The sequence below is a fragment of the Metopolophium dirhodum genome, chromosome 6, assembly GCF_019925205.1.
Source record: "Metopolophium dirhodum isolate CAU chromosome 6, ASM1992520v1, whole genome shotgun sequence".
Taxonomy (NCBI): domain Eukaryota; kingdom Metazoa; phylum Arthropoda; class Insecta; order Hemiptera; family Aphididae; genus Metopolophium; species Metopolophium dirhodum.
Window position 1 is genome coordinate 17652994 of NC_083565.1, and position 20326 is coordinate 17673319.

The following is a 20326-nucleotide window of genomic DNA, read 5'->3' on the forward strand; positions in this document are numbered from 1 at the left end:
AACTAATATAGTATTAATATTGTGGATTAGACTTTAAACTAAAAAATGTTCATCAAGCCCACTCAAGGCACGTCTATGGTTTTCAAAAACTTAAATCTTTGGTTTTTGTTGAAGTTGAAATGTTTTATTTTAAAACGCATTTTCATCAAATATCACAAATATGCCACAAATGACAAATGCACTATATTATATTATAGATTATTCTTTAATCTCAAAACAATCAATGTTACGGAAAATAAAAATGCTTTCTTATATTATATAATATATAATAATATTTATAAGGCATACAGGGTGTCCCTTGAGGATATCCATTAGCCGTAGAGCGGGACTGGGTTTTTGCCGTTTCACCTATAAACTAAAAAAAATTATTAAAAATCATGATATTAAGGAAAACAAAATGTTGAAAAGTCGAAATTTTCATAAAAATAAACTCCATAAAATGGTTATCTTTAACTGTTTCAAAAATAAAAAAATTATTTTTAACATTTTTACTAAAAAATAAAATAAAATATGTGTAGTCTTTGTATCTGCAAGTCTAATAAAAAAACAGATTTATGATATGTTTATTATCTCAGGATATATCGCAATAGGTAAATCCTCGCGGGACACTGTATAATAAGAATATTATAAAATATTATGAACACATCGAGTTTCTGTCGTTTTATTAAAATAATAAAATTGATAAATATCGTTTATATCCAATACCAGATGAACTTAGACCATAGTGTGAACAATTGTCTAATGTCATGTGTCTAATAAGTTATGACTATAGAGGTTGTGTGTACAAATTATGCATAAACTATATTATTCATTATTATACATGTGTTAGTTATAATTGTATAAACCTTAAAAATCTTTCTCATTGACAGGTACATATATTAATAAATACGGATTGTCTCTCTTTCTGGCCAAGGGTATTTCAGATTTGCTTAGAGAAGCGGACCCCTCTCCTATGTTAAGGCAGAAGCCTATACGGGCTCTAAACGTGGTATACCAGGTGATCAGTGGTGATTATTAATGCCATATTATCACAATGTGTCAATGTTATGGACATATTGTAGCGTTTATTCGTCAAACTGTATACGTTTTGATATTTATACATTAAACAGTAATGATATAAAAAATATTGTAATGATTTTTTGTACATAGGTAACCGTAACATACAAAATAATTAGTAGAATTGGACATTGTTCATGTAGAACCATTATTTACACAAGAATACACATTTTAACGGCAAATTAAAATGTTAATAATATTGCGGCGATTCCCGCGAGATTTTCCTGTTCATTATATTTTACTATAACCAGCACGCGATTATTAATGCGCACAGCTGATAATATCATTATTATAGTTCATTTAGCAATTAGCTGTACAATGTTATAGGTAAATAATATAATATAATATAATATTTAATTTTAATCTCATAATTAAAACAATATTATAAGCGACTAAAATGTGATTTAAAACTAACAAACATTATAATTAATACTATATGTGTCGATATGTGAAACAAAAAATAGTGAAACACTTAAAATGTGCATAGGGACGAGGACGCAATGTGTTAAAAATATATACTCCTGGACGACGTCCGCAATTTTCTAAATTCCTAATAATATCATACATTTTTTATACACTTTAAAGGATTAATCGTTGACTTAGGAAACAATATTTTTGAAAAGCATGAATTCGAACACAATATTATTATTGTTATCATCATCAATCAATGGCTTATGCGAGTCGTGATTATGACATTATACAGTTTTGTATAATATATAATTCAGAGTGAAAAATTATGCCAATCAAACGGTTATTATTGTGTTGCCAATGCGGCCAATTATTTAATCTCTATTCCACAGAGCCCAAAATAAACGGACATCACATTGTAGGTACAGACGGACATACGGCATATAGTATACCTATACTATGTTGAATAGTTTATTTCATACCATATGGTTGCTGCTGGCTTATAACATAAATGTGTGTCATTAGAGAAATGATTTCGCCAATGGAAACCGACCAAATTGTCATAAATCAATTATTATTTTGTTTTAAGTGAATGTTTGCTTGTGTCACTCAAACAAGGTATGACAATAAATATAATTTCAACACGACAACACATAATAATATATTATGTATAATTATTGTTGTGTAGTTGTCTAAAAAGCATGTTTAATGTGTAGCTATAGCGAAAAGTGAAAACCTATATATAGATTTACCTATACAAACTATATGTGAATAATATTCGTTTAAACATGGATCCGAAAACTGTACAAATACTCGATGAGTTATCTTTGTTCGTCAAGCGTCATACATTTTTGTCGCTTATCATCATTCATGGAATATCTGCAAACGTCACCATACGGAGATTTAGTCCAATATTAGAGGATGTTGGGTGGGGTGTTGTAAGTTTTTTTTAAATAAAGGTTCTATTAGTTTATTTTTTATTAATTAAAAAACAATTTTCATATCCACTTGTCAATATTTAAATTTTTTGTTCGTTTCATCGTAGATACTAAGTTATGTAGGTATTGTGCAATAAAAAAAATACATATACCAGATAGCTACAAAAATAAAACATCGTTATTACAAACATAATAGGTATTTTTATAAGAGCAAAAAAACAAAAATGTGTTACTTTTTATATTTTTATTGAATACTTATAAAATAGAATGAAATTTTTTTTTTTAAGTTGATAAGACTAGACGAGTCAGCTAAAAATAAAAGTTATTGACAACGAAAATAGACAAAAAAAAGTTAATTTTTTATTAATTTTTAAGTAACAACGAGCCGTCCCGATATCTCATGCTATAAAATAATAATATTTGTCAAACGTTTATTCGAAGGACTTTGGAATGATTTGAGTGGATAAGCCCTCGTAAGTCACTCCAATATCCGTCAATGTCCGGCACGTGCGTAAATTCCACTGATTTATAATTTGGACATGTTTTAGCATGGTAAACGGTATATACTCTAACCGGGTGTATCGAAAAACAAGTTTATAAGTATATAAAATCTACCAGTAAAATGGGATTCAAAAACAGGCAGTAAATAAAATATGTAAATTCTATAGAATTCGTTACATTTGAATATATTCTATACAAATCGATTCTTTTAATAGCATACTATCATTATAACACTAGTAGGATTTTTGGATTTAAAAAACGACTTTTTTTTATAGTTTGTAGATAGAAGATTGTATTATTGAAAAATATCGTATCTTACGGCTTTTTACTATTTTCTACATACAATCTATATCGTAACAAAATAAGTATATTATGTGGGTTAAGAAAACAATGGAACATGATTTAAATAATTTGAGGAAAGAAGCCACACTGCAGTGATGAAACTTTCATAATAAATTAAATTAAATAATTTTAAACAGAATAATTTTCTAATCAATTAAAATTATAGGTTGTCTTAAAAAACAATTGAAATAGGCAACATTATGAGTGCATTATGAATACAAATACTGTCAAATACCAATTTATTTTTTAAATATAAAAACTGACGGAGCCAAATAAATTGTATAGTTATGTGGTACGTATAATAAGAATCATTTAGTATTTTAGCATTAGCCGGGAGATGCCAGAGAATACCATGATAGGAGATGATTCTATTATTATCTTCCAGAATGTGTGTGTGTGTTTAAATTGATTTTAATGTCAATATGATTTTTATTCTTAAAATTGGTAAAGTAAAAATACACATTTTATGCGAAATTGTAAATATTTTCATTTAATTAATAATTACCTATATCTATACTGTAATACCCAGATAAAGCTATCGAGGGGACACAACATTTTGCGATAACAATGGATATGTCTGTAGAATTTGCACACCAGCTACCCTCCATATTTCGTTATCAATAAATCCAGTACAGTTAACATATTATTATATTGGTAGGATTTACAATCACTCCATGTTAAACATATACATATATAGTTATGTTAATAGTTTCCTATTTAGTTTTCGACCGTAATCCGTATCGGACAAGATGTACGTATAGGTGTACTGTTTCGGACAGGAATGATATTGTGAGAAATAGCCCCTTTGGTAACGTTGGTTGCTTAAATTGGAATTCTACTAGAGATGATAGTTAGTAGTCATACTATTATGTACAACTATAATATTATAAGTATAATAAGTGTAATATCGGTTATTTGTTCTCATTACTTAAACACATTTACATCAAACGTTACAACCTATAATAATATGTATACAATATATATATAGATCCCGGACGGTTGGGTGACCAATCGGAATTTTGAGTATTCCGCGTCAAACGTTCCGTTCTCCCGATTATATTCGGTACATAGATGTAGCCAATCAATTATATTATAATATTAAAAATTAAATAAAATCTCAAATGTCAACATTTGTAATAATTAGAATAGTTACAGTGATCTTTGTTCGCGAAACGTGTATGCCTATTTAAAATGCTCTATCGATTAATATGGGTTTCATAGTTATATGACGTGTATGGCAAATGGCCATGCACATAACATAATATAGGTTTAGATTAAAGTGATTTTAAAACCAACACAAAATACATACAATCCGTAGGCTGTAATGTATTGTTATTATTGTTTAATATTTTTACATTTTGAATGTGACTGTGTTTTTAAAGTGTTTTTACTCTATTTGTTAACTGTTATAATATACTGTTTAACATTTTAATATTGTCGATACTATAATTATTTATTTTAAAGGTTTGCAGTCGAAAATAGACTAGATAAGCTACGACCCTGTAGTTCTCAAATAATTTTTCCATTATTGAATTCGATTGCTAATAATATCGTTTGTGTCTTGTTTAATTATAATACACGAGTAAACATTGAGACATTTTGCAGAGCAGTCCTAGGCCATATTATAATATTATGTAGATAACCAGAAAAATTTAGCACCTTGCCAAAAAACCCACGATAGCAAGCCAGTATGTCAGTATTATTTTTATTTTTAGGAATGGAAAATGAGAGCAAAACTAAAACAACGATCGCCAGAAAAATCGCTTTTACTTTTGAGTTTCTATAATGTTTTGAGCTATGTGCTAAAAGTTGAAAGATTTTTGAAACGACAATATGAAAATGGTTTATTTATATATCGAATATAATACGCGTTAGTATAATATAATATAAATGCTTACATGTATGATGTGTATTAACATTTTTTTACGGGTTCAGTTACCAAGTATAAGTGATAGTTGTTTATTATTTGTATCAAACAATATTACGTTGGAATAGAACTGTGGTTAAAAGTTCGACGAACAACCACAATATTACACTTGTACATAATTTATCATATAAATGGTAAAAAATTGGACAGAGAAAAAAGTATAATTATACCTTATACATTGTTTACGTTGTACAGATTCTGTAGCATAGGTGATTATTTTATAGACTTAATCTAAAATACTTTTAATCTAATTAATAGTCAGTTTTATGTACACGTACCCATTAATCATTTTCTTGTCAATTCGTGTCAAATGACTAACGATATCTACTTCCAAGAATAATGGATTGGTAGATATAGGTATGGATTGGTAGATGATAGATATTTCTACTACTAGCTCGAGTGCATGATTGTACCTATTTATAGTGTTTAAATAATTTAAGTTTATACTGAATGTTGAAAAATCTATAAACTTTTATTGTTTTTTTTATAAATAAAATATATAGGTACTACATAGTAGTTTTGTGAGATAAATAATTCTGTGCGTTATTTTGATTAAGTACATAACATTGGGTATGTTTATAGAATTTCAAAAAGTAAGATTTGAAATAAAAATATATTTAATATGACAAAAAATAAAATAAAAACATGTAATTAATTGCAGTATTGCGCATCACACGTGAAAAAGATTTTTTTCATTCACACAATAATATTATATAAATTTATAATGCCTCGATAAAAGCAGTTTGTTTAATTTTCGAACATATTAATATATTATCATAAATGATACATACAGGTTGTTATTGTTAGTTTATAACTACTGGTGATACAATTTTATTTTTAAGACACTCTATTATAATAGTTTATACATTAGGTATACTCTAAAATTAAAACCGTAAGTTGCAACTATCGAAACGTTAAAATGTATACCTATTGGCGTATTGACATTGTCGGAGATGGTAAAAAATGTGTTGAGCTCCGGGTTAAAATTTCCAAAAAGTAAATACACCAAAATCCACTCTACATGTAGCTGGCCACGTCGTTTACACTGATGACACCGAATCACAAACTCGCTAACAAATTATAGGTAGGTTGGTTTTCCGTTGTCGTAGGTAGTTTCCGTATAACGATATTTCACTCGATACAGTAGTTGTATACTATTTCGTTTTAATTCTACAGGGTGATTCACCAGCCATGCTAAACCCCATTTTTTTCAATCTAATTTTGAAGTTATTTAATTATATTTAATTACCTTATTTTCAAAAACTTAGATTTTGTATAATATCAATTAAGGAGTGGCCAAATTAATTTTTCCAAATGAGTATTGGATATTATCCTTTTTTTCCTGTAAATGTTAATACGTGATTTTGTAACTTGTAAATATTGTCCGAGAACCTATAGTAAATACTAGAACTAATATTACGCATATTTTATATTTTTGTAAAACCATTTTTGAGAACTATTACCTTACCGTATACAATATAGGTAATATGTTAAAAACTACTCGTTCAAATTTTAATTTACGGGCATCAAAATTTTCAAAAAGTCATCTGCTTAAAAATTTAAAGTAAAATGGTTAGTTCTCATTTGAAAATAATAAGTTTGATACACCTGCAGATGATACTTCTTATAAATGGTAATAATAATCGAAAATATTTCATTTAAGTATACTTAAAAGTTCAAAAAATCAGAATTTTAATAAATTCATCACTAAAGGAAAATATAATATTGGGATGAGGATGCTTATCGGATCACACTGTATATTTACAATCAGACACGGGGTAGGATGCAGATCACACACACGCTGTACAGTATACAATGTATAATAAATTATCTACATAAAATAACACGCGGGTTCGATGTACGATATCCGCAGTAAATCCAGGGCACGGAACTTGACGCATTTGTGTATTAATTCACGTGTTTTGATAAAGTTGTTTCACGATACGGGCGTGAGTATATATATGACGTATAGGTTTTATTCGAAAATGTCAAATGTATATGTTTAAAAATAACCCGATGCGAGTAAAAGGTGGCGTTCGGTGTCTCGATTTATAGATCTTCGTCGGGACAGCGCAAAGACGATCAATATATTATTTTAGACGTCAATCCGAACCAACAACCACGTTGCCGGTTAACGGACGGGAGGTCATCCCTTATTCGTAGCGGGGCGGTAGACGTCTCAGGGTTTTTTTTTTATTTATTTCTTGTTTGTGAATGGATATAGTTCCGTGCCGAACTGATGCGGTCGCAGCTTTCTCGGACGCCTGTACAGAGACTTATAATTAAAATCAAGTATACAATACTCGTATATTCTTAGAGTATTTTTCTGAAAAATCTTTTACTTTAATATTTTGACGTAATTATAGACCACAGAATTAAAAACAACGAATGGGTTCGCACTATACCGCGTGTGTTCGCGAAAACAGGGTATAATTAATTTAGCCATATTACTCAGTACCCTATACATATTTTTGAATTTTGTTTGCAGGACATGAAACTATGTATAGGTATATGAAAATATGTATGGGATACTGAATAATGTAGGTTTTTGCGGGCATACGGTATTCGCTTTTAATAAAACAGTTATATCAATGTAATTTGTAATTTAAACTAGTTATTTGCAGAATTAAGTAAAAAAACCATTGCCAATACTATTTAAGTCTTGGTTATCTAAAATAATTGCACACAGTTATTTAGACACCAACTCACTGTTATACTATCGTACTTTGAAGTATTTTTATAAACCACATGTAATTATTAAATACCGGAAAACGGATCTAAAATTACAGTGATTTACTCAGAAAACTTTTCCTTAACTCGGCTTATGATCATCATCTTACCATTGCAGTACATTAGAAAAAATATGATGAATATTTCATGGAATAATTTATTTGTGAAATGATACCCCCCTACAATGATATAACAGCATTAACTCACGAAAGTATGTGAAACAGTAACATAAAAATCCTCAGTCGTATTTTTAAGGAATAGTTTAAATTAGGAAAATAAAACTGTGTATCATAATAGATTATAAGTATCTTAAATATTGTAAATTATTATGTTTAGGTTATATTGTATATTAACACAAATCATTTACCCCACTATAAGCTCTGCTTAAAGGGGTAAATTAAATAATTATAAATAATATAATAATTATACATTGTAAATTATTTTAAGTTATAATAAAAAAAAAAATTTTGAATGGTGAATAATATTTATAAGAAAAAAATTGTAATTTTAATACTTGTTATAATACTTTACACATATATTATGTTGAATTACAAAAAACATAAAACACAATGAAAAGTTGACTGGTGTACCTAAAATGCCTATCCGTAACGCCGTGTGATTATATTTGTATTATTGAAATATGTAATAATATTTTACTTTCTTTTAACAACATGTATCTAATATTAATTCATATTATTATACTTTTAAGATGCCCGGGAGATTGAAAATACAACAGCGATGTACCATCCTTAATGCAGTGTCAAAATATTTGTTTTGCCTAAGCCTTAAATACATTTACATAATAAAATTGTATAATTTATAATATTATACCATATTTTTATTACGCTGTAAAAAGCGACAAGTCGAATACAATAATATTATTATGTCAATTGATATATTGTAAAATACATTTTTTGTCCCATAACATATGTCATGAATTTCAAAAATGTTCACTGAACCCTTTATTTTGTTAAAATATAATATACATTTAGTTGAATCGCAACAGCTGTCTAATAGAGTCCCATATGATCGAGTCATATTTAACAGTATAGGTCCAAAGAGCGCAATTTAATTATAAGAATTCAGAGAGCTGAAGAGATTATATTCACCAGTTTCTGATGAAAACCAATATAAATTCAAACACTACACTTGCAAATGCTTTGCAAGTAACATAATCAATTTGGGTATAGGAAACACACAAGGAAACGTAGTGAAAGTAAATATGAGATCATATACACTATTATCAATAGGTTAAAACCATTTATAGGATAAAAACAAGTTATAGTGAAGCTTACCCCTTTGTTGAGAAGTATCTATAAATAAAAGCTACTTCATCTTTATTTAACCTACATAATTAAATCTCGGTAATTATCTATCTCTCATTTTGATTAGTTCATTATTGCTTTTCAAATTATAAAACGCATTTTGTATAGTATTATCCTAAAAAATATTCTATTATTTCATTAGAAATAATTTTAATATATAGGGTTCTATCTTTTCTAAATCAAATTCAATTTTTTATATTTATCTGTATCTAGATATTTTATTTACGGTATCTAAGCTAATGTTAATTTTTTGTTTGATTACTTAAGTTTAGAATTTATTACTGTTTTTTTTACCATTTTATTAATAACAGAAATGCATTACTGATGTATAATGTTTTTATTTATAAGCTATGGAATTGACACCGACAGATGTCGCTCACTGTATTGTACTTAGCCACTTAGGTACTCTACACTTTAAAATGTATTTGAGTGTTGATAATTCAAATAAATTTATGAAAAAATCTATAGTATATTCAAAAAATGTACGTATTTTAAAAAATACATATTATATACGTTTTATTTTTTTAATTTGATAGGTATTTACGGTATTTTGTTTTAAAATACACACAAAAACAAATAGGCTTGCGTATTTCTTAGTTATTGTGTTATTTCATTTTATTATATTATATTAATATATTATATAAGAGCACAAAAGAGTTATTTTCAATTTGAAAGAATGTTCAGTTCTAAGAAAAATGGTCGCATTATTCAATAAGTTGTAAGGAATTTAAAAAAGACGAGTGACGTCATTGGGCCGGCTTATACGTATAAAAGTTACTCGCTTCACGTAATAATTTACTTATTTTTAAAGTATATTATTGTTGTACGTATGTGATGAGTTTTTATGCACCGAAGACGTTGATATAACCAGATTTCATCATAATAAGTGTTCAGTTTTTTTGAAATATTTAAATCTTATACATTTTTTGTTACGCACGCCTCTGTAACTGCAACTGTACTTCTCCGTTCTTGCAATACGACATGGCACAACTGGCCACCATATTTTTTAGTATTTTTGATAACTAAGAACATTTATTCTGATACTTCTAACTTCTATCGTATTTAACACAAAAAATCAACATTTGTACGTAAATGAGCGTCAAAAATACAATTTTTAAGGTGGTAAATCATTGTGTAAAATGAGTAACTTTTACACATGTGATATGGAAAATTATAGAACCCGGTACAATGACGTCATCAGGCTCTTCTAAATACCCTAATATCTTCTTAAATATATTTGTTTACATTGAATTTTGACCAAATCATTTTTAATAGTTCTGAGATTCCAATAGTTTAATATTTGATAATAATGTAAAGAATTTTTTTTTTATTGTGTGCTCCTTTCTATAAGCAATTTTAGATTCTGAGCGGAGCGATGAATGTATTGATTTTACAATGATGTGTGTTTTATTTTTGTTATTTGTGTACACGATAAGTTGTTGAAATAATGCTTCGATTTTCACGGTTTTCGACAAAATCGATTTTGGTTTTTGGTGTAATTTTAAAAAAAATTACCGTAGAAAAATGAAATTTTCACTGGTTGTTTATATTAACATTATGTATACACGTTAACATTTTCAAAATATTTTGATTTGTTTTGAACTGTTAATAGACATTTTCAGTTTCCAATTTTTTAGTTTTTTTTTATTATGAATGTTAATAAAATTTTCTTTAAAAAGCTCGAAACTTTTTACAAGGCTCCTGATATATTGTTACAATATCAGATGAAAAATATTAAAAATACTGGCATAATTTTTTTTTACAAACATTTAATTTCGAATTTCGACAAAATACGTTAAAATCACAAAAATGTTATCTATATATATAAAAATGGAGACAAAAAATTCGAAATTGCATCAGTTGAGAACGGCTGGGCCGATTTTGCTAAAATTTTTTTTAAATGATAGAGAATGTCGGGGAGCGGGTTTATAGCATAAATTATGGACCTAACTGATGTGAGTTAGAGATTTAGAGAAAAAAACTGAGTTACACCGGTGGCGCCATCTAGCAGAAAAAAATATAAATAATATAAAAATAATAATAATAATATATAATATAAATAATAATACAAATATCGATTATAGCTGGGCTTGAAATCGATTAATATCGATAAAAATCGAAAAAAAATAATATTTTTTTATATTCTGGTTGATATACATTTTTTATTTTAGACACTCATAACTCTAGAGTAAACAAATATAATAGCTGGCACATTATTCATTTTATTTTGAAACATTATCGTTTTATGTTATCTATGAACTTTTTCAATCAAAAACGACTATTGTTTTTTGGAGAGAATTTTTATGCTTGAATCATCCCTCCTATGAGAAGAACAAACATTGGACGGCGTACACGTAATGCAAGAAACATTAATGAATTTAGACGTGCTCATAATACACAGGCCAGCGCTGCACAAACGCCGCCTCAAATTCGACAACATGTTAATATAAGAAGAAGAAGTTCAGATGTAGCCTTGAATCGCGCTGCTTTCGAATACGATTTCGCATTCGCTTACAAAGATCATTTGTGTGATGATATCGGCTCATTATATATCGTATGCCAGCATGGCAAGGCATTGAAGTTTAGATTGGAAACCGCCGGCTTATGCTGCGCCGGTGGCAAGGTTAAATTACCAGTTTTAGCTCAACCACTAGAGCCATTGTATTCGTTTCTCTATGGAAATACAATCCAATCAAAACATTTCCTAGCGAATATACTAAAATAAATGGTAGTACTCATGAATTACATCGTTAAGCAGAAGGTCTTTGGCGCAATCCGTTGATGGATGTACTCGGTTGAATGACAGAAGCGTGGTTTACCACATGCGCACATTCTGCTTTGGATGTTTGACAAGGTCCGACCAGATCATATTGATTCGATCATTTCTGCCTAAATACCAGATCCAGAAACAGATCATGAGCTGCATTCTGTTGTGACCACGAACATGATACATGGCCCTTGCGGAACTCATAATCCTGGGTCACCGTGCATGCAAAACGGAACTGCAGTAAGCGTTTTCCGCGTCCGTTTGTGGCTGACACAATCAGTGGAATCGATGGATATCCATTGTATCGGCGTCGTTCTCCAGATGACAACGGCAGATCAATCATAATGAAAGTCAAGGGAAAAGATGTCGTCGTCGATAATCGCTGGATCGTTCCATATTGTCCACTTTTGTCGAAAACGTTCTCAAATCACTGCAATGTTGAGTATTGCAACTCCATAAAATCTATCAAATATGTTTGCAAATATGTGAACAAAGGGAGTGACATGGCTGTGTTTGGCATTGCTAATCCAAATGCAAACGATGAGGTGATGAAATTTCAACTTGGACGTTACGTGAGTTGTAATGAGGCAATTTGGCGGCTGTTTTCATTTACAATTCATGAACGTCACCCGACTGTCGTACATTTGGCAGTTCACTTAGAGAACGGCCAGCGTGTATACTTTACGGAAGCGAACGCAGCGCCAAGAGCAGAACGACCACCAGCGACGACATTGACAAATTTTTTTTCGACATGCGAAAGCGATCCGTTCGCGAGGACTTTACTATATTCGGAAATGCCACGCTATTATACATGGAATGCTGCATCAAAGAAGTTTCAACGCAGGAAGAAAGGTGATGCTGTTGCTGGCTTCGCAGATGTCTATTCGACTGATTCCCTCGGACGAATATACACAGTTCATCCATGCCAAGACGAATGCTTCCATCTTCGCTTACTTTTGGTGAACGTTAGGGGCCCGACATCCTTCAATTCCCTGCGTACTGTCGATGGTGTACTGTGCACAACTTTTCGGGAAGCTTGCCAATGCTTGAATTTGCTCGAAAACGATTCACATTGGGACTTAACACTCGCCGATGCAACCGTTTCTAGGCCAGCAAATCAAATTCGTACGTTGTTTGCGATCATCATAGCCACATGTCATCCATCGAACCCGAATGCATTGTGGGAGAAATACAAGGACGAGATGGTTGATGACATTTTGCACAGAGTTCGAACGACAGATTTTAATTTTGATATTGAAAGTAACGACGAGATGCGGAACGAAGCATTAGTTGTGATCGAAGACATGTGCGTGCTCATGTGCGGCAGTCTGTTGTCAACTTTGGGAATGCCAGCGCCAAATCGTTCGAGGCACGCTGCATTCAATCTTGAATTACAGCGGGAGAAAAACTATGATCTAGATGAGCAGGCTGAAAGAGTCCGAAAAAATGTGCCGCTGTTGAATTCCGAGCAGAAGAATGTATACGATTCGCTGATGAAGGTTGTTGATGATGGAACGGGAGGCATTTACTTTCTCGATGCTCCTGGAGGGACAGGCAAAACGTTCGTCATTTCGTTGATTCTGGCAACCATTCGGTCAAGATCACAAATTGCGTTGGCTGTTGCATCCTCTGGCATTGCTGCCACATTGTTGGAAGGCGGTCGAACTGCACATTCAGCTTTGAAGCTGCCAATGAATCTTCTCATGGTTGACAAGGCTACATGCACAGCGACCAAGAATTCAGCGAAAGCGAAATTGATGCGAGAATGCAAAATCATTATTTGGGATGAATGCACGATGGCACATAAACTAGCTTTGGAGGCAGTTGACCGAACGATGAAAGATTTACGAGGTAATTCGAGACGATTTGGTGGGGCAATGATATTGCTCTCCGGAGATTTTCGTCAAACACTTCCCGTCATTCCGAAATCTACTGCTGCCGATGAAATTAATGCATGCCTGAAATCGTCGTTTTTGTGGCGGCATGTAAAGAAGTTGAAATTGACCACGAACATGAGAGTTGCGTTGCAAAACGACCCATCGGCTGCTGAATTCTTGAGACAACTTCTGGCGCTTGGTAATGGACACATTCCGATTGATGTTTTGACTGGATTAATATCGTTTCCGGCAAATTTTTGTGAGTTCACATCGTCGAAGGAAGAACTCATTACAAAAGTGTTCCTAAACATTGATGTCAATTATAACAATCTTGATTGGATGAGTGAACGGGCAATACTAGCAGCGAGGAATAAGGACGTCGATAGCTTGAATTTTACAATTCAGAGTAAAATTGCTGGAGAACTGCGTTCATACAAATCCGTTGACAGCACGACAGACGAAAACGAAGCGGTCAACTATCCGACAGAATTTTTGAACTCGCTTGATGTGCCCGGAACTCCACCGCATAATTTGCAGGTAAAAGTGGGATCGATCATAATTATGTTGCGGAATCTAAATCCTCCTAAATTGTGTAATGGTACACGATTGTCCGTCAAGAAACTGATGAACAATGTAATACAATCAACGATCATCATGTCCATCATGTCAATAGAACCACAACAGCAAAACAACCGCCTGACGAATTTCTTCGTCCAACGCCAAAACGAACGACGTGAACGTTTGTGTTTGACCACGGTTACAGACTCTCCATCCGTGTTTTGCGTCGTATCCAAAATCTGCAACTCTGGAGCATCACTAGCTAAATTTGGACGCGTGGTAATATTCGTGGTAGATATACACAGCCCACTGGGAATCACGAATTTCCGACGATTCCGGTCTCTGCATATCGCTGGTGACCGGCCGAAACTTAAGATTTGGCGTTGATCGCCACCTAATCTCAGTCGATTTGGCTGAGGAAATTTTACCCATTACGGCCATTTATTGTTTAAATAAAATCTATGATTTGTAAATTTGGAAAATAATACTAGATATTTATGACCAAAGAAAATTAGAATATACAAATCTAAATATTTTGCTGTTTTGAAGGATTATGTGCAGTTGCGGTGCACAGTGGGATATTTTCATAAAAACCCGGCCAAAATATTATAATATAAAGATTAACCAAAATGTTTTTTTTCTCTGTGAAATAGAAACGATAAAATTAAATCACATACACATGGGCTACGCATATGTATGAATGCTTATTATAAACTGTACAATATTCATAATGATGCATAGTTAACAAATCCTTTAATAATATGCTATACATCGGATGATGTAACAACTGATGCGCAATATTAGTCATAATTTATAATCATATATTTAATCATAATTCATAATCCGATTCTGAAAATGTCCAGAATTTAGAAGCGGAGTTTGAATCTTCGTTCTAGACTTTTTAGTTCTTACAGTCCTTCTGGATTTAACAGCAGGTAAGTCTTCGTAACAATGGACAGCATATTAAATAGAAGTTTATGATTATATTATAATCAAAAATAAGGCTCCTGGTATATTGTTACAATAGCAATTTAAAAATATATGGGCACAATTTGTTTTTATAAGTATTTAAAGTTCAAATTTTGACAACTATTTTCTAGTTAAAAATTTATAAAATGTTCAGCTTTTATAGCTAATGATTGGTAATTCAAAACAAGGTTCCACGTAAATAGGTAATATATAAATTATTAATTACTTTATTCACAATAATATCATCAAAATATATACTTAGTAATATCACAGAATATACGAAATATTAATTTCATAAATTTCATATATTCTGTGGTAATATCAATATATCATAGGCTGACTGACTGTCTTCGCTCAGAATCGTTTTTCTTATACAACGATACAATATAAATATCATTGAATTCAAATTTAACACCATCCATTACAGTGACCCTCTTGTAACCTACTGTACAGCAGAGCGACAAATACTTGCCCACCTTTATTTTATTGATTGTCAATAAACATCAGTAACACGTGTAGAAAACTTAGAAAATAATTATCTAAATCAAAACTTTATATGAAAACAATTAGAGTAACATATATCTTCTATTTAAAAAGGGTACGTACAGGTACGCATAACGCTGGGAGCGTTCGTGTAGTTGAGGGTTCGTGTACAATGTGCAAACACGCAGTGGCGGATCCAGAGGGGGGCAAAGGGGGGCATTTGTCCCCCCTCCCAACATTAAGCCCTGGATCCACCATTGCAAACAGGTAAATGACAATAATACATACTATATTATATTATTTACAGAAACAGAATTAACATAAATAAAAATCCATACTCACGTGTATTGTCAGAAACAGTGCAACAATACACCAAAAAAAATAAAACTAAAAGCAATAATAAATTAAAATATACAATTATAAATAATTTTAAAACAATTTGATATGATTTAACGAGATATTATATTATTTTATTTTTTTAGATGGGTATATTATATTTCATATTATATGATAATTATTTATATATTTTCTTATTTATCTAGATGAGATAATGATACGGACGTTTTTATCTAGATATTATTGCTTAACACTATCATGTGGTAAAACAAAAAGGGAGAAAAAAGAAACTGATGTATTTTTATAACTAAATATTATTATGAATAATTATTGATTTTGTGTTATGGTTCTTTTATTTATTTATTTTGTTTTGGGGTTAAGGCTTCGATAACTAAGGTCATTAGCCTTGGGTACTGTGGAGGAGGGTACTGTAGGTTTTCAATACGTGTTTGGCAAGGATTTGTCACTAAAAATCCCGGGTGGTCACCCATCCGGGTGCTAGTGATACCGACGAGTGCGTACACTCAGAACGGGTTTCGTAACTGAATGTACACACCGCACCATACCGAGCCACTATGGTTCTTTTATATTTTATGCGATAAACTCGACGGGACTGGTATATAATAATAATAATAATATAAAAATAAAAATAATCATAATAATAATAATGATTATAATAATAATAATATAGTATAGTCACGTATTTATAAAAGCGCACATACATTATACGGGGTGAAAATATTGTCTCAACGCTAATAAAACACCAAAATATATCATCAATCTGAGTTTTCAACCTCCTGTGATTATTAAATTTTAGATTAATAAATTATGTACACAATAACGGAGTATATTATTCTGAGAAATAAACGTTTTGAAGAGATTTTCCAATCGAATCACAATGAGAATTTTAAATGTTGACAAAGTCTGAGTGACTGAGTATAATATATTATATTAATATCAGTCTTGTTAAGTATTCGAATATTTGTATTTAATAGTATAATATACGTATTCTGAATACATTTGAAAAGTATTCTTAACAAGACTGAATTTAATATATAATATATAATAGTATATAACTAGATATTTAGTTAACCGGGAAATATGGTTAAGGTAGTAGTACCATACTACCATAATATATTATATACATGGTACCTACATAAGTTTCGTAATGAAAATGTTTTCATTGAATACAAATTATAAACGCTTCAATTATACCAGGATATTGTAACATGTTTTTGTTTTTGTATTATTGAAAGTATTTACTTACCTATTAGTTATTATTGTCTTATGAATAAGTTATATTAATTTAAATTATGTACATTTACATTAAATTTATCTCAATCATAAGATATAGGTACATTTTTTTTTTAAGAGTTTTTAAATTACATTGTTGCAATGGTATTAAAGTAAATCTCTCGTATCTTCCTATTACAGTTATAATATTACTTATAATAAACATACATTGCGAGTATTCATTTTTATATTCTTATAATATCATGACACCTCTTGTTTACTTTTAACACACATTTCAGATTAATTATTAAACATTGATTTATTTTATCTGTAAAACAACTTGTTAGGCATTTTTTCTATAGTCCAGATAAATGTATATTATTGTTGTTTCATTAGTTTTACATTAGTGTACAGTTGTACCTAGGTAAAACGATATATACCTATGCTATATATGTGTATGGCGAAACAAGCGAATTTAATGATAATATTATTAATATCATCATCCATGATATTATTTTCGATTAATAAATTACTATAAGTAAGTATTATAATATATATATATTATTACCTACTCGATTTACTTTAATATATCTATGGTTATTAACACAATCAGTAGAAAGGATTACCCCATAAACTCCTCCCCCCCTCCTCCCTGGGCACGCCACTGGACATAATGTATCGAACGAGTTGATATTATGTGTACTGTAATAAAATATAGGTACCAACAAGCAGTTTAAAATTCTACTTTGTTCGAAATACAAATATTGAAATGGATTTTTAATTTGACGGTTTGATTGAATCAATAATCTTAAATTAGGGTAAGCGTGTTACTGATTGGTATAACGCGTGCAGCCAAGTACGATCAAAATATAGTTTCGCCGTCGGACAATATTATCGCACACTACAAGGGCATTTCGTTCGACTTGACCTTCTCCGCGCGACCAAATAAACGGCTTTTAAGCATGTTCTCCATTACTCGCACGTTATCAAATTAAACCGAACACCGTATTATGGTGTACGCAGCAGCGCAGTTATCAGGATATTACGATATTTATAATAATATTATCGATGGCGATTTAAAAAATGTAAACGTTTGACAAGCTTTTCATGGCAAAATGACGTACAAATGAGGAAATATCCTATTATGCGTGTACCTACAGCAGTTCCGATTATAGATCGAGTGACTGTTATTGTAACAATAACACACATCCGTATTGCGGATACGGCATTAATATAATATTATTAATCGTCCGGGCGCCTCTGAAGAATTAATCAATTATATCATATTATGTCGGTGTAATAATTGTTAGGTATATACCAGTATTATATTGTTATCGACTGTTCATAATTTAATACATACCTAATATAATATATACGTACGTGCAGTGCGTGTGTGTGTAACCGGCGAAATCGATTGTTTGCGTACAACATCGGTAGGACAACAAATAATATTTCGGGATATGCGTTTTGAACATTGTTAGGCAATTCATCATGTCGGAAAGCATATGGCGTTGATGTATGGCTCAACGCACCGCCTTGGTAACTCGCATGGCACAGATTGGTAACGGAAATGGGGCGAATAAAATATGCTACAATTTTTCTATCACAGCAGTTCTATAGTTGTAAGCAATATTATTGTATAGAATCCTACACTGTTTCAGAGTTGTGACCGGCAATGAACAATGGCTTATTATAAAGTGTTTAAATCTACGCTGCAACAGTGATGCAGTATATTATCGTCCATCATATTTAAATGGTTAACCGATTTTGTAATTCTTCAATAAATGTCTCTTTAACATTTTAAAAATTATTTATTGAGTACTTAATTCGTCATTTACTCGAAATCACGTTCAAAATGAGTATTAAATAGTAATTGTTGGTATATGTTTGACCGATGAACAGTCTTGTAAAGTATTCGAATAAATGTATTTGAATACTTTTTTTGTATTCGAATACTATTTTAAATACTTTTTTTAAAAAGTATTCAAATACGTATTCTGAATATTTTTATTTGTATTTTTTATTCATTCAAAAAATACTTTTTTCTGATCCAGAAAAATAGTTATAGGTATCATGAAAATCCTGACATTAATTTTATTCTTTGAACGAAATATAATATTGTCCCATGATATGATTATTTTTATAAACATAAATGTGTTGTATTCCGTATGGCCCGTATCGGCCGTATCAAATGTGGTCAACATTTATAAATAACTTGATTACGATATATTTTTAATTATTAATTAATAAAAGTTAATTACCAACCATTCAAAAACTGACAAAAGTTAAGTTAGGAAGTTAGGCTAGTTGTGAAAAAAAGTATTCTAATAGTATTCGAATACTTTTTAAAGTATTCGAATATGTATTCTGAATATATTTTTTAAGAACTATTTAGTATTAAGTACTCATATATTCAAATATGTATTCCGAATACAAAATAAAAGTATTATTTACAAGACTGCCGATGAAGACTAACATTATTAAACGAAAAGTATTAACAATTACACGTTTATTACGGAATAAAAGTTACCAGAAAAATGTGTCAAGTTCCTACAAGTTGAGCAAAACATTTATTATACAGTGACACATCAAGAGTAACACATTTTTTTCTATAGAAATAAAATAGAAATATTTTTAAACATCTGATGGGTCAGCAATATTTTTCAAAGGCATCCTAACCAATGGAAAGTATATTTCGGCATTTGCTAATTCAGTGACTCGGCCATTAATAGTTTGTAGAGTCAACAGGAGTCAACAACACGCTTGACCTAGAAAAAATACTATTCAAACCATTTCTATGATTTAAATTTTAAATTTTAAACTTATGGTATCACGTGAATAGTAATATATTTAGTTAAGAAGACCATTGCCACATG

The 20326-nt window shown here is 30.6% G+C and overlaps 1 protein-coding gene across 1 annotated transcript; it reads left to right on the forward strand.

The window, feature by feature from the left end:
* The first annotated feature begins 12338 nt into the window (after positions 1-12338).
* Positions 12339-14816, forward strand: LOC132947522 (uncharacterized). The gene has a single exon (XM_061017829.1). It carries the CDS (start codon positions 12339-12341, stop codon positions 14814-14816), a length of 2478 nt encoding a protein of 825 aa, XP_060873812.1.
* Positions 14817-20326: the final 5510 nt, after the last annotated feature.

Coding starts and splice junctions, on each gene's coding strand:
- LOC132947522 (XM_061017829.1), top strand. CDS start 12,339: ATGAAAGTCAAGGGAAAAGATGTCGTCGTCGATAATCGCTGGATCGTT.